This window comes from Zalophus californianus, chromosome 9, assembly GCF_009762305.2.
Source record: "Zalophus californianus isolate mZalCal1 chromosome 9, mZalCal1.pri.v2, whole genome shotgun sequence".
In the NCBI taxonomy this organism is placed as follows: Eukaryota; Metazoa; Chordata; class Mammalia; order Carnivora; family Otariidae; genus Zalophus; species Zalophus californianus.
The window spans coordinates 610,804-624,884 of record NC_045603.1 but is presented as its reverse complement, the minus strand read 5'-3'; the positions used below and the strand labels follow the sequence as shown (position 1 = coordinate 624,884).

General features: G+C 49.5%; 1 protein-coding gene across 11 annotated transcripts in view; it reads left to right on the top strand.

Annotated features, from left to right (window-relative positions):
- Nucleotides 1-14,081, top strand: part of LOC113922777 (pannexin-2) — an 80,911-nt gene that overhangs the window by 21,222 nt on the left and 45,608 nt on the right. For 10 of the 11 annotated variants that reach the window (XM_027595047.2, XM_027595038.2, XM_027595037.2 and 7 more), the window contains 7 exons: nucleotides 230-471; nucleotides 875-1,028; nucleotides 2,405-2,599; nucleotides 5,228-5,342; nucleotides 7,681-7,858; nucleotides 8,172-8,242; nucleotides 10,569-10,660. In XM_027595047.2, coding sequence (XP_027450848.1) covers nucleotides 230-471; nucleotides 875-1,028; nucleotides 2,405-2,599; nucleotides 5,228-5,342; nucleotides 7,681-7,858; nucleotides 8,172-8,242; nucleotides 10,569-10,660 — 1,047 coding nt within the window. The remainder of the gene's footprint in view (nucleotides 1-229; nucleotides 472-874; nucleotides 1,029-2,404; nucleotides 2,600-5,227; nucleotides 5,343-7,680; nucleotides 7,859-8,171; nucleotides 8,243-10,568; nucleotides 10,661-14,081) is intronic. The other variant, XM_027595040.2, reaches the window with a different exon arrangement.

Genomic DNA, 14,081 nt, shown 5'->3' with positions numbered 1-14,081 from the left:
CTGGGGAAAAGAAGAATTCTGTAGAACCAACTTTATTTTGCCTGTTCATTTTTTCCTTTATGGAGATCTTTTAGAAGTTCTTCACCCTAAAACATCCTTTTTACTTCTATTCATAAAGGTATTTACAATCATTTTTCACTCATAAGATTGAATTCTGTGTTTTATGGTAGCTGATTATTTTAGCTTCAGCAATCTTGTCTGTCTTTCATGGCTTATTTTCTTTTTCCAGGAATAAAGGAGATATTCCTCAAAACTTAGTCAGCTGTAAACTAGCTGGCTGGGATAAAGCTAAACAATTCAGATTTCAAACACCAGATAAAACCCAAATGTGCCCAGTAGGGTCTCTTGTTCCTGTTTCTGAGGAGAGGAATTTTTCGGATGAGAATACTAACTCACTAGATAGCTACCAAAAACACACAACCCGTCAGGCATCGGAGAGCGGTGTGGTGAACGACAAAGAAGTCTCTTCAGGTAGATGTTTCTCCTGTTACCGTGTTAGGTCAGCCGGCCGTGAGCCCCACGGGGTCTGCGCGACAGGGCAGTGGCTGCTCCTGGGGCCTGGGCCGGCGCAGAGCGGCCAGCGCACTCCGGCTGGTGCAGCTGTTTGTGCGCTGTTTCGGTTCTGGGCTCTTGTCTGATGTTTTGGGACTGAAGAGAAGACAAAAATAGCTTGACCGATACCCAGACGTGCTTTAGATGTGCTGCTTCCTGTGAGTGGCTCCAGACTCGGGAAGGGCTGCCTGCTGTCCATGGGTGTTTTTGTCACCTACTGTCTGGCGCTTTGTGTGTGCGTGTGCGTTTCCACCAGCCTGCCACCACTGCCGGGGACCGCTTAGCTCCTGATCTAATTCTGGATTTCATTTCCGTCTCCCAGACGACTGTGCTTGTGAAGGAGAAGATGGGGACGAAGAACAGAGGAAGCCGGGAAAGCAGGTGTCAGAGCTGGAGCCCGGAGGGTTCATCCCTCCTGGTGGAAGAGCCCCAATTGTGATTGTATGTGATGCAAAGTATGTGGCTGGAGGGCTGGAGTGAGTTTACTTTGGGGTCATTTGTATATTTGGGTTTTTAGGCATCATGGGTGATTCTTCTAAGGTTGGAGGTTCTAAACGTATTCCTAACTATTCTGATGAGACAAAACCATAAGAAAAAGCACTGGTGGAGAAAATGGCTTGAGTGAGTCTACCGACCAGAGCATTGCCTCCCCAAGCCTGGCAGGCTGCCCCCCCCACTCACCCCAGCTTCCGACCCTCAGTCCTGTTGGAGTCCATCCATTCTCAGCCCCTTGGCCACCCCTCACCTTCCCTGCGGCTCCCTCAGCTGAGGCCTTCTTGCCTCTCATCTCCAGCTGGGCAGCTGGCCGGGTACACGGGGCAGAGGGCTGAGACCTCCCTTCCTGGGTGGACCACAGATAATCCCAAGCTGCGCCCCCCCGCCCCGGCATCTGGGTGGCAGGCCTCTTCCCTTCTCAGCAGCCCCCTACAGTTGCTAATTCTTAATCTTTTCTAAAAATGTGACTCTGGGGCGCCTGGGTGGCTCAGTCAATTAAGCCTCTGCCTTCGACTCAGGTCATGGTCCCAGGGTCCTGAGATCAAGCCCCACATCGGGCTCCCTGCTCAGCGGGGAGTCTGCTTCTCCCTCTGCCTGCCACTCCCCTGCCTGTGCTCTCGCTCTCTCTCAAATAAAATATCTTTTTAAAAATGGGACTCATTGGGGCACCTGGGTGGCTCAGATGATTGAGCGTCTGCCTTCGGCTCAGGTCATGATCTCCAGGTCCTGGGATCGAGCCCCGCGTCCGGCTCCAGCTCAGCAGAGAGCCTGCTTCTCCCTCTGCCTCTCCCTCTGCTTGTGCTCTCTCTCTCTCTCTCTCTCAATGAATAAATAAAATCTTAAAAATAAATAAATAAATAAAAATGTGACTGATTAAACCACCACCTGCTTCAAGCCCACAGCCATCACGGCTGGGTCAGCCATTCGCACAAACACCTCTTTAGCCAGAGCTGTGTGGTGCCACCACTTTAAATGATCTTTTAAATGATAGGCAGTAGGTGAGCACAAAGTGTGGCGCCTCCAGGAGAGCCTGCCTTAGAGAAGCAGCAGGAAATTGGGCAGAAAGCAAAGTAAAAGCAGTCTATTTTTGGTAACATTGCACAATTCTGATTGAAACTTGAGAACGCTGACGGTGTCTTTCCTATTGTTAAGTTTGAGAATCACAGAATAGTTGAGGCGGCTGATTTTATTGTGGGAAGACATTCTTATTTTAGAAAGCTCATTTTCTCCTCTGACGAGAATTATTAACAACTGAGGGTGACTGGTTTCGTAGCCGACTTTCCATACATGTACAAAGGGGAATTCTGTCAGATCCGCTTGTCTTATTTAAAACTAAATTGCTTCTTGTTTTTTCGAGGAATTCTGGCCGCTGCAAGGAGCTCCTTCTGCTCTGCTTCTCCAACTTTGTAATCGGGCGCTTCCTTGAAGTGAATATCGTAAGTCAGGAGGAGTCGCTCATAGCTGTCCGAGAACCATTTTCTTGGAAAAAGTCTAAAAGTTCCACCACATTAACATCCACAAAAACTACAGTTGTTGTGACCACACAGAAAAGGTACCGTGAGCAGAAAAGACAACGTGAATCCAAATGCGTGCTCGAGGTGTGTGAGAGATGCGTGGGCCATGTCACTGTTGAAGAGAGGCCAGCATCCTGGGATAAAGCTGGGGGCAGCTGGGCGGGCACCTCTTTCTGTCACTGTGCTTGGGAGGAGAGGTGTGTTTTCATGCGACTCCTACGGTTCTGTCTCTGAGGAGGGCCCTGCCGTGTGAGGACAGAATAGTAGGCCACGGCCCTCTGGGCCACCACTCCACCCTGGCCGCTCCTGCCATGTCTCGTGTTCCCAGCAGCCCAGACATCCTGCATCTCACACGGGTACCCAGAGGCACCACTTGGCAAGGGGTCCATAAGATGTGGCCAGTAAGCGACCACCCAGACAACGTGGTCTACGTGCTCTGTCTGCAGCTGCTAAACTGAAAAATGTCTGAAAAGCAGAATTTTTTTTAAGATTTTATTTATTTGTCAGAGAGTGAGAACAGGCAGAGGGAGAAGCAGGCTTCCCACAGAGCAGGGAGCCCAATGTGGGGCTCGATCTCAGGACCCTGGGATCGTGACCTGAGCCAAAGGCAGACGCTTAACTGACTGAGCCACCCAGGCTTCCCTGGAATTTTTTTTTTAAGTTTGGTGCCAGAAAATCTGACATATAAGGATGGGAGGATATTTCCTGACTTTACTCTGTGATGGGAAAGTTCAGCCCTCAGCTGCAGGAACTGACAGGTTTAATTTAGGTACTGCCCAGAATCCACTGGGGTGGTAGGTATTTCTCTTCTAATACTGGAAAATCCTGAATTTCAAATCACAGTTTTCCCCAGTAACAATTCAAGGTAAGGTGTTACGGATTTCGACTAATTTGCAGGCTAAAGAAGAAATCTGTTACCAGACTATTAAGTAGTTGACTTTGGAGTTAGGTCATTGTTTGAAGCCAGCACTACTACTGTGTGACCTTGGGCCAGTTTCATAGCCTTTCTGAGCCCTACACTCATTTGTAAGACGATAGTGTCCCTCACATGGTTACGAGCATTAAAAACATCTTTTCTGACAATGGAGTGATCAGTAGTGATCAGTAAGTCGTAAGAGCCACTGGTCATGGAAAGGGCATGCCCTGGAGATGGATCCGAGCATACAGGAGCCAGCAGTGACCATGGAAAGTCCTAAATGATTGGGTTTTAGTTACAGGAGCTTGTAAGACCCCTCGGTTGTCATGCAGTGGTATACCAAGCAACTTTCTAGTTAAAATTTGACTTAACTAGAAAGTGAACTAGACCAACAATCCCGTGATCAGCTGTTTGCCTATGTCACTGTGCGGGAGTAGCTCTAAAACAGGAGATCTTGGTTTTCTGTTGTCAAGTTAGTGACCCGGAGTGCCTGTCCCGGTCAGCCTGGGCCTCCTGGAGCTCCCGGCACCTGCACCTGCTTCCTGCCCTGTCTTTGCCCCCCTCCCAGAACAGCGTTGTCTGTGTTTGCTTAGCTAGTCTCTTGAGGACCTCTTTGTGCAAGGACCTTCTCGGCTGAATTTCCAACTATTCTAAGCTAGAAAACAGACATGTTTTGTTAACTCAGCATGGATTTTGAGACCATGTGGTAAGACTATTCAGGTCCTTTACCCAAATGTGTGTGTGTAGTGATGATCCTGTCACCTTTGTCGTGTTCATGTTGGTAGTTAATACTTCACTGTCGTTTCCTGAACTCCCTGCTTCCACACATACTTGATGTGTGTGCTTTGGTGGAGCCCGCGACTCAGGTGGGAGGTGTTGGGCCTTCCTGGTGCTGCTCGTGGTGGCTCTGGGGGCCTTTCTGCCACAGAACTTCTCCCTAAGCAGGCTTCCTGTCCAGAGCTGAGCTACAGGGATATCCAAGTGAGGCGGCTGGAGTAAGAGGGCCGGGGCTACGTGTCTCCCCCCTCCTGCGCTCAGTGTGAGCTGGAAGCAGGAGCTAGAATGAAGGAGGGGGGCCTGGCTTCAGTGTGTGCAGGTGCATGTAATCAGAGGTTCCCTGGACCTCCCTGGGACGCGTCGCTTCTCTTCCACTGTCTCTTCTCCCACTGTTTGCTTTCTAGTCGCTTCTTGTGCTGTATTAGACCTGCCCACAGCAGCAGGATGTTCTTCATCCTGATGGTGGCCGACTTGGGTGACTCCTCCCTACAGCCCTTTCTGGGGAAAGACAGAAGCTTGAGGGTGAAACTGAATTTCCCCAGAGAAACTCCAGGCTGAAAAGCAGGAAGGCAGGACCCAGACAGAGCAGCCTTTACCGAACGTGTTCTGCATTCCTGCGGGAGTGGTTCTGATGTTCTAGGCTCATAGCAGCAGTAAGAGTTAGCGCAGTGGGAGCTCAGGAACAGTGCTTCTCAGACTCACGGGTTCTGCGAGATTCTTGGGCGCGGCAGCCCTGCCCGCCTCTGTTGGAGGACACAAGAGGGCCCTGTGAGAGCCGGTGTGGGGGAAGGATCCCAAAGCAGCTGAAGTAAGTTTGCAAACTCCGGACTGACACCAGCAGTTCACCTTTATTTTTGGTTCTTGAAGGACCTTTAGTCTTTCCGAAGCGGGAAGGATGTCTGAGTAAAAATGGCTTGTATGAGACACGGGGTGATTAAAAATTTTGACTTATACAATTTTTTTTTTTTTTAAGGAACTCAAGACGACAACTTCCAAGTTTTCTTCCACAGTATCCAATACCAGATAGACTTAAGAAATGTGTGGAACAAAAAATTGACATTCTGACTTTTCAGCCATTACTCGCAGAGGTAGGAAATATATCTGATATGAAACATTCTTCGCCACATTTGAGTGTTTTCTGATGAAATCAGGATGAACCCTGCTTGGGCTCAGACCTCGGACTGGTTTTTATTTACCACAGGTAGCTGGGAATATCAGGTTAATGAGAGAGAGGGACCCTTGCTGTTGACACTGCGTGTGGGGAACCCCACTGCCCCCCGCCCAGCCTGTCTGTGCTAGGCCAGCGGCCTGCCTCTGAACGGCTTTCTGTCTGGGATAAAACTCTGAGCCACTGAGAAGACAGGACCTGGGGTCTTTAGTTCTCTTTAATTAAGTTTAGATAGGTAGCCACATGTGGAGAGTGGTGTTTGGGCAGCACAGGTGTGGAGCGTCACAGTCTAAGGGATGCTGTAACGTGCCCAAGGGACCAGACCCCCACCGTGGCACCGTCCAGTTCTCTTCTCTTGGACTTTTTGCTAATGTCATCAATTTGGCTTCTACATATGTTTTGAACTCCATACTGCATTTTACCGTTTTTGCTTCACATTTATGTAATCAGTTACCTCTTAAAGGCATTTTAAAAGCTAAGTCTTTTTTGACACCACATAGTTAGCGCCCCCCAGACTCCCGTGGGGCCCTTGTGCTGAGCAGCGGGGGCCTCTGTGGTGCTTGGGTGCCAGCGATCAGTTCTTTCAGCTCCTCTATGTCTGGGAAGTATTTTGCCTCCGTTTTTGAAGGACATTTTCGCTGGGTCTTGAATTCTAGGCTGGAATTTTAAAGCTACTGCCCCGCCATCTTCCGGCTTGCCGTGTTTTCAGTGAAACACTTGCTTTCCTTTAGCTTTTGTTCTGCATATAATGTGTATTTTTTTCTAGCAGCTTCTAAGTTTTTTTCTTTATTACTATTTCTTAAAAAATGTAATTTACAATTTCCCTTAGTATAGTTTTCTTCTGATTTCTTGGCTTGGGGTTCTTTGAGCTTCATGGATATGTGGGTTTACAGTTTTCCTCAAATGTGGGTAATTTCTGGCCATTCTGTCTTCAGAGGCGCTCTCTGCCGAGCCCCTTTCTCAGATTCCCGTTGCTCATGCATTGGCTGCTTGGAGCCGCCGCATAGCTCGCTGCCGCTCTGCTCACTTTTTTGGGGTTTTGGAAGGCTCCTGTGGCCAGTCCTCAAGCTCACTAGTGTTTTCTTTGGCAACGTGCGGCCCCGTCCCATGTGTTTTAATGGCACACTTGGTAGCTGTCATCCACCAGTTCAGTGCGGTCTCTGCTTCACATGCTCAGTCTTTTCCTGCTCTTTGAATAACAGCTGTTACAATGTGCTCGTCTGCACATTCTGCCACGTGTCAGTTCTGGTTCTGTTGAGGGGTTTTCCTCCCCATTATGAGTTGTCGTTTCTGTTTCTGAGCTTCATAATCTTTGTCTGGGTGCCATACATTCTGGATTTTACCTTGTTGGCTGTTGGGATATTTTTCTGTTCCTGAAAATATTCTGAGGTTTATCCTGGAATGCAATTAAGTTACTTTGAAACAGTCAGATACTTTCAAGCCTGGCTTTAAGGCTTTGTTAGGTTGGGACCAGAATGGCATTTGATTTAAGGCTAATACTCTTCTGAATACTCCATCCAATGTCTCATCTATTATAGGTCTCTCCATTTGGGCTGGTGGGACTCACACTGTTCTCGGCCGTGTGGGAGCTCTAGGAATTATTCCCTCTAATCCAGTGGTTCCCGACAGGTGACAGTTGCCCTCCCAGGAGACATTTTTGGTTGTCATGGCTGGGGGTGCTAGTATCAACAAATAGGTAGAGGCCAGGAATGCCGCTATAAATACTCTACAATGCACAGGACAGCCCCCGCCCCAGAGAAGAGTGCAGCCCAAGTACTGGTTGTGCCAGAGCTGAGGAACTGGCTCTTATACCATCAGGTGGGCGTCCCAGCAAGAAACATGGCTTCTTACACTCATGCACTGACCAAGGCTCAGCTGAAGGTTCGGGGGGGACCCTCTGAAGCTCTGCAGACCTCTCTCTCTGCTGCTCTCACTTCCTGGCACTCTGCCCCCTTGGCCTCCTCGGACCCCAGCTCCATCTCCTCAAGAGACCACATGGCTGCTGGGCTCTCTGCCTAGGTGGTAGCTGGGGCAGTTGCGGGCTCACTGACATAGCCTCCCCAACCTCAGGGCTGCTGTCCTGCGCTGCTTGCGGGTCAGTATTCAAAAACCAGTCTCTCCCTGTTGGCTGAGTTTCAGCAGCCCGGACTTAGCCCCTCCAGCTAAGCTGCAGCTGCTTTCCTGGACCACGGGGGTGTTGGACGTGTGACTCTGCTATCACTCACTCACTGGGTTTTTGTTTTTTTTTTTTTTTTTAGCTTTTGAACATGTCGAACTACAAGGAAAAGTTTGCGACTTTGCTCTGGCTTGAGGAGATTCATGCAGAAATAGAACTGAAAGAGTATAACATGAGTGGGGTCACCTTGAAAAGAAATGGTGACCTGCTGGTTCTGGAGGTCCCAGGATTGGCTGAAAGTAGGCCTTCTCTGTATGCAGGTGGGTTTGTTACGTGTCACATTTTACTAGAGGGTCCAGCAGATGTTGAACCCCCGTCAGGGGAAGAATGTTTCCATTGGCAACACTGCAGTCACATCATCTCATTTCCTTTGTTTTGGGTTAGAATTTTCTGTAAAACTTGGTCAGCACTTTGAGGGCATCCAGCACCTCACTCTGGTTGTACTGGTGCTGGTTTTAAGCAGCTTGTCCCAGGGATGTTTTTTTCACTTTTTCAAAGTGTTTGATTTTAGAGTACAATGGCAAAATTGGGGGATTTTGTAGTTTTACATGTGGTTCTATATTTTTTAACTAGGTGATAAGCTGATTTTAAGAACTCAGGAGTACAGTGGACATGTCATCGAGTACATCGGCTATGTGATTGAGGTGAGAGGTGCTCCGGATCCGCTAGTGCGGGACCAGCCCTTCCAGCCAGCCAGCTTCCTGCCGGGGCTGGGGCGGGGATGCTTCTTCAGCCTTTGACAGGATTTCAGAAAATTCAGGATGAAGTGAATATTTAAATAAATTTGATGTATAAGGAGAATTTCATAACAAAAAATCCCTATAATTTTCAATCATGAGAGCCATATTTACCTTTCATCACGTGTAAGTCATGATGTTTGTGTTTAGTCCAATTTGGGCGTTCTGAACATACTGCAGAAGACAGAGCCTCCGAAGGAAAAATACACTTAAAAGTTTGCAGTTCTAAATGCTTTTGTGGAGAAGTTTTGCTGACTTCTCTCACTCCCTCCCGGTGCACCACATGCTTCTGATTCTTCGGCCGGTCTCTCCTGCTCCCACCCTGCGTGGAGCACCGCCATGTCTGGGTGAAGGGCCTGATGCCGAAAGCTACTGAGGAAATGCCGAAGCCCTGCCCTGGGTTGGGGGGGCGATTGTAGGAACTCGAAGAGTCTGGGAAGGGTTCAAAGGAGGGGCGACCTCTCGCCTCTGCGGCCGTGTTTGCTGCGTTCTGCACTGAAATACTGGGCACCAGCCCTTGCCAGTGTGGCTGGCCATGAAACCAGTGCTAGGATGACCGGGGAGGGGCCGACCTTGGGGCCCCAGTGGCTGTGCCCCCGCACTCTGCCCAGTGATATGGCAGCCGCTTAGCCTGAGCTGGAGGGCCCACCAGCTCTGCCAGCTTTGACACACTTGAGCTGTTGACCAAGACGGCAAGTGACTATCTTAGCTTCCAAAGGGTAGATCCAGTTGTGCCCTCGGGGAAGATGCCCTGGGGACGAACACCCCAGAAGCAGTGGTGCCAGAGATGCCAGGTGTGGGGTCTCCTTAGTTCCTGAACGCTGATTGAGGGGTGGCCAGCATCATACGCCAACAAATCCAGTTTTAGGGTATGTGCTGCCGAAGCGAACACCATAGGCTGACAAATCCAGACTGAAGCTACAAGCACCCCATCCTGGGAGGTGTTGAGCACCCTCCTGATCCTTTGGTGGGATATGCCATAAAGTCAGCTGCTTCTGAGCGGTGGAATTCATGGTTGACTTAGTAAATTCTAGACGTCTCTGCCCATTGCTTTCCTCGAGTCTCTGTAGTTTAGTTGTTGGCCCGTGCAGCGGTGTGGGAGACCATGATGGTACAGAAGGCCCTCAGGAGAGCCCCACAGATGGTGCGGTGGGCAGAAGACACACATCCAGGATGAGCACTTAGTCCGTTGATGTCAAATTGGTGTTTCCACGACAGGTGGGCAGGTGGCCCAGTGCTGTCAACCTGGCACACGGTGCAGGGGGCGTCCCAGCAGGGCCGCTGCTGTACTCATGCACGTCTGGGGGCTGTGGGACAGAAGGCTCCCCACCTCTGCAGAGGGGCCTCTTGTCGCCAGGAGCCCATGCCTGGGAACAGACATCGTCACTTCCTGTCATCCCACTCCGTTATCTCAGCATGGTTTTCATCTCCACAAGCTGTGCCTGATTAATTAAAGCTGCCCTGTTGTTTTTTATATTGTCCTGCTTATCTTTTTCTTTCTGGGTTTTTTTTAAATTTCACACGTAGTTTTTCAAGTTTCTGGAAATGACAGTGGCAGTATGTGGTGTCCTTGGGGCCCAACTGTTGACAGCTGTGCTGACCCGCACTCTTGGTGATTTGCTTCCTTGTGGTCTTTAACTACAGGTTCATTTTTGCTCGTCTTGGTCCCTGGGAAACCTGGGGACCTGTGCTGGGCTTGCTCTCCTTTTGAGGGGATTGTGGCAGCTTCTGCTACAAGGAGGGCCCCGCTCACAGGGCAGCCCCAGTGTCCGTGTTCCCACCAGCCGGCTCTGGTCACCTGGCCCTTGGGAAGCCCATGCCACCTGGCACCGCTCTAGCTGTGGCTGGAGGGTCCCTGCTCTGCTGGAAGGGGAGTCCTTGGAATGACCTCTTCGTGGGGGTGCTGTTGCGGCCGGCACCCCTCGCTGTGTCATTGTTTGTGGGCTGGTCTCCTTCCGAGGCTATGGCCTGTTTCCACAAGCCCGGATCTCTGGAGCGTGGACAGGGAGGAGCTTGGGGTGAGCTGGTGTGGGCGCCTCCAGGGGCCAAGTCCTCCTGTGTGGGTGATGTGACAACACCGTGATTTAATCCTCCTGATCAGTTTGGCAAGGATTTAAAATAGCAAATTTTAGCTCCAGTCTGTAAAGTGTTTCATGACGTGTTGCTAGATGAAGATTGTCCCAACAAATCAAATGTGAAGTATGGGAATTAAATTGTTATGTTTCCTTTTTAGATTCATGAAGAAGATGTAACTCTTAAACTTAACCCAGAATTTGAGCAAGCATATAACTTTGAACCTATGGATGTGGAATTCACATATAACAGGTAATGCTCTCGGTGATTCTTCCTACAATGTGTCTTCATTCCTGGTGGGTAGCAGGCTTCCCTTCTGTCTGTCCCTGCACATCTCGATGCGCTGGTGTAAGAAATGCAGTGTGGGAGTGTCCCTGTTCCTGCTTCACTCCCAGACAGGTTTTAAGATAACAAAGTCACAAACATTTGCTGTTCATTCTTTAATGGACCTTAAATACACAGAGAAGTTGTCATTTATCACATTATGAGTGTGGGGCGGTGACCCTGCCAACATACCATTCCCTCCCTGTCATCCACTACGCCCCCCAACCATTAACTGGGATTTTGTATTTGTCTCTCCCTTGCTTTAAAAAAAAAAAAAAAAAAGCAGTTGTGTGTCTTTGTACACACACAGAAAAATGTACTTTTTGGTTTTGTTTTGAGCTGTCAGTCTCTGGTTTCCAGGGGTTTTCACTGATCCGTTCCTAAGATTCTCCATGTTGTGTGTCACTGTTCAGTGTCTTCACCACTGCCCATGCCCCAGGGTGAGTCCGCCACGCTCCCTGTTCTGTGGATGGACATTCACCCGCCTTTACCCTGAAGGCACTACTATGAGCTCTTTCTCCTTCCTTGTGCACAAATGCTTGTGTTCTCTGGGCTGCACACTCGAGAGGGACTGTGGCTCTACCCATGGTGGCATCAGAGACCCCCAATACCAGCGTCTGTAACAATCTGTTAATCCACACCATCCCAGAACCAGGTTTTGTTGAACTTCTAAATTCGTGCCGACTTGGTAGATGGTGGTCTACCTCCTTATGGTCTGGACGTGCATTTCTCTGACTGCATATAAGGTTGAGAATTTCCATGTTTATTGGCCGTAAAATGTCGTCATCTATGAAATACTGGCTCATGTCTTTTTCTGAATAATTTGGGTTTTGTTATTTGTAGGAGTCTTCTCTGTGTTCTTTGTGCTGGACTGTTCTTGGATAGGCAGGCTACAGATAACTTCTGTAACTTCTCTAGGTCTGTTGCTTGTTTTGTTCACTTTGTAGAGTGTCTTTTAGGAATCAGAAGGTGCTAATTTTCAGATTGATCATGGATGTTTAATTTTGTTTAAGAAATGTTTGGGTGTTGGGGCTGCCCCCAGATCAAAGTGTGTTGAGTGTGAATGGGCTGTGGGTCAGTGAGGAGAGGCTGTTTGGCCGTGGAAGCTGAGGAGGCAGGATGGAGAACGAGGTGAGGTCTAGGAAGGGGCCGTTTTTGCTGTTGGAAATGAGAGAAACTGGCTCCGCGGAGCCCCTGCAACGGCGGGTGACTGGGGCAAGAAAATGTGTGCGGGTGGAGGTGGGTCTGGCCAGGCGGGGCTGGAGTCCTGGGCAGAGGGTCAGCATCCTCCCTCCAGGTGGTCAGATGAAAGGGTGAGAGCTGATCTGTGTTGGACATTTCTGACCATGGGTTACTCTGGAACGTGGCATTTCTGACCATGGGTTACTCTGGAACATGTGGCATTTCTGACCATGGGTTACTCTGGAACATGTGGCATTTCTGACCATGGGTTACTCTGGAACGTGTGGCATTTCTGACCATGGGTTACTCTGGAACGTGTGGCGTTTCTGACCATGGGTTACTCTGGAACGTGTGGCGTTTCTGACCATGGGTTGCTCTGGAACATGGGGCGTTTCTGACCATGGGTTACTCTGGAACGTGTGGCGTTTCTGACCATGGGTTACTCTGGAACGTGTGGCGTTTCTGACCATGGATTGCTCTGGAACATGGGGCGTTTCTGACCATGGGTTACTCTGGAACGTGTGACGTTTCTGACCATGGGTTACTCTGGAACGTGTGGCGTTTCTGACCATGGGTTACTCTGGAACGTGTGGCGTTTCTGACCATGGGTTACTCTGGAACGTGGGGCGTTTCTGACCATGGGTTACTCTGGAACGTGGGGCGTTTCTGACCATGGGTTACTCTGGAACGTGTGACGTTTCTGACCATGGGTTACTCTGGAACGTGGGGCGTTTCTGACCATGGGTTACTCTGGAACGTGGGGCGTTTCTGACCATGGGTTACTCTGGAACGTGGGGCGTTTCTGACCATGGGTTACTCTGGAACGTGGGGCGTTTCTGACCATGGGTTACTCTGGAACGTGTGACAAGCCCAGTCGAAGAGGAGGAGGACTCTGGAGGAGGGGAGGACAGAGGAAGCATGGGATGAGGGTGATGCCAAAGTGGACCTACCAGAGGAAGCAGGACACAGCTGACACAGGCGTGACAGGCCATGGGGTTGAGCCAGAGAGAAAGTGCCCAGGAAAAGCCAAAGGGTGCCAGCCGCGGGGGGCTGTTGGAAAGGCAGGGTGATGAGGTGGAGAGAGGACAGGAGGACGCTGGGCTCAGTGACCTCAGACACCAGACCCGGGGCTTGAGCAGGCATGCCTGCGGCCAGGTGGAAGGCCGGAGACATGAGGGGCCAGGGTGTGGGGGCCACGGGCTGCCACATTTGACACTCAGAAGCCCTCCTTGCCCCACGTTAAGTTTTTAGATTGTTTACATTAAGTTAGAAAAACCAGGAGATTTCCCATTTAAAAAAAACTCTGTATTCCCCACTTGTTTTGAACCATTGGAAGATGGGACAGGCCCGCAGTGCCGAGGCTGGATGGCGCGGACGGAGGGCAGAGAAGCTGCACTTCGTGTTACCTGCTGACTCCCTGTAGGTGTTTCCCCTTTTTCTAAAAAACGGGTCTAGTGGGACAGAATGTAGGCTAACTATACCTTATTAAAGTACACAGTCTGAGGACTTTGAAACCAACTCCACAGTCAAGAGAAGGACAGTATCTGCCCCCGCAGACGCTTCCGCCCTCCCCACCCCCACCCCAGGCCCAAGCAGTGCTTTCTGCTGCTATAGGTTAGTCTGCATTTTGTAAAATCTTACCTAAGTGGAAATATACAAGACTTACTGTTTTTTGCCTGGCATCTCTCTTTGACTTAGCATAATTATTTTGAGATTCAACCTCACTGTTGCATGATTTCATTGCCTTTTTTATTGAATTATAGTTGACACACAGTATTATGTTAATTTCAGTTGTATAACAGTGATTCCCATTTTCTTCCTTTTTATGGCTGAGTAGTATTTCGTTATCAGAATCTACTACAGTTCATCTGTCCAGTCACCTGTGGGTAGACACTGGGTTTTTTTTTTCCATATTTTTACCATTACAGAGAGAACTGCTGTGAAATCTGTGTACAAGTCTTTGTATGGACACATGTTCATTTCTCTTGAGTAAACGCTGGACAGTGTGATGGCTCGGTCCTGTGGTGAGGGGGTGTATAACTTTAAGAAAGTGCCAGGATCTTTCCCAAAGTGGTTGTACTCTTTGCATTTCCAGCAGCTTGGATGTGGGTCCCGTTGCTCCACAGGCTCACAGCCCTGCTCTGGTCAGTCTTCTTAATTTTAATCT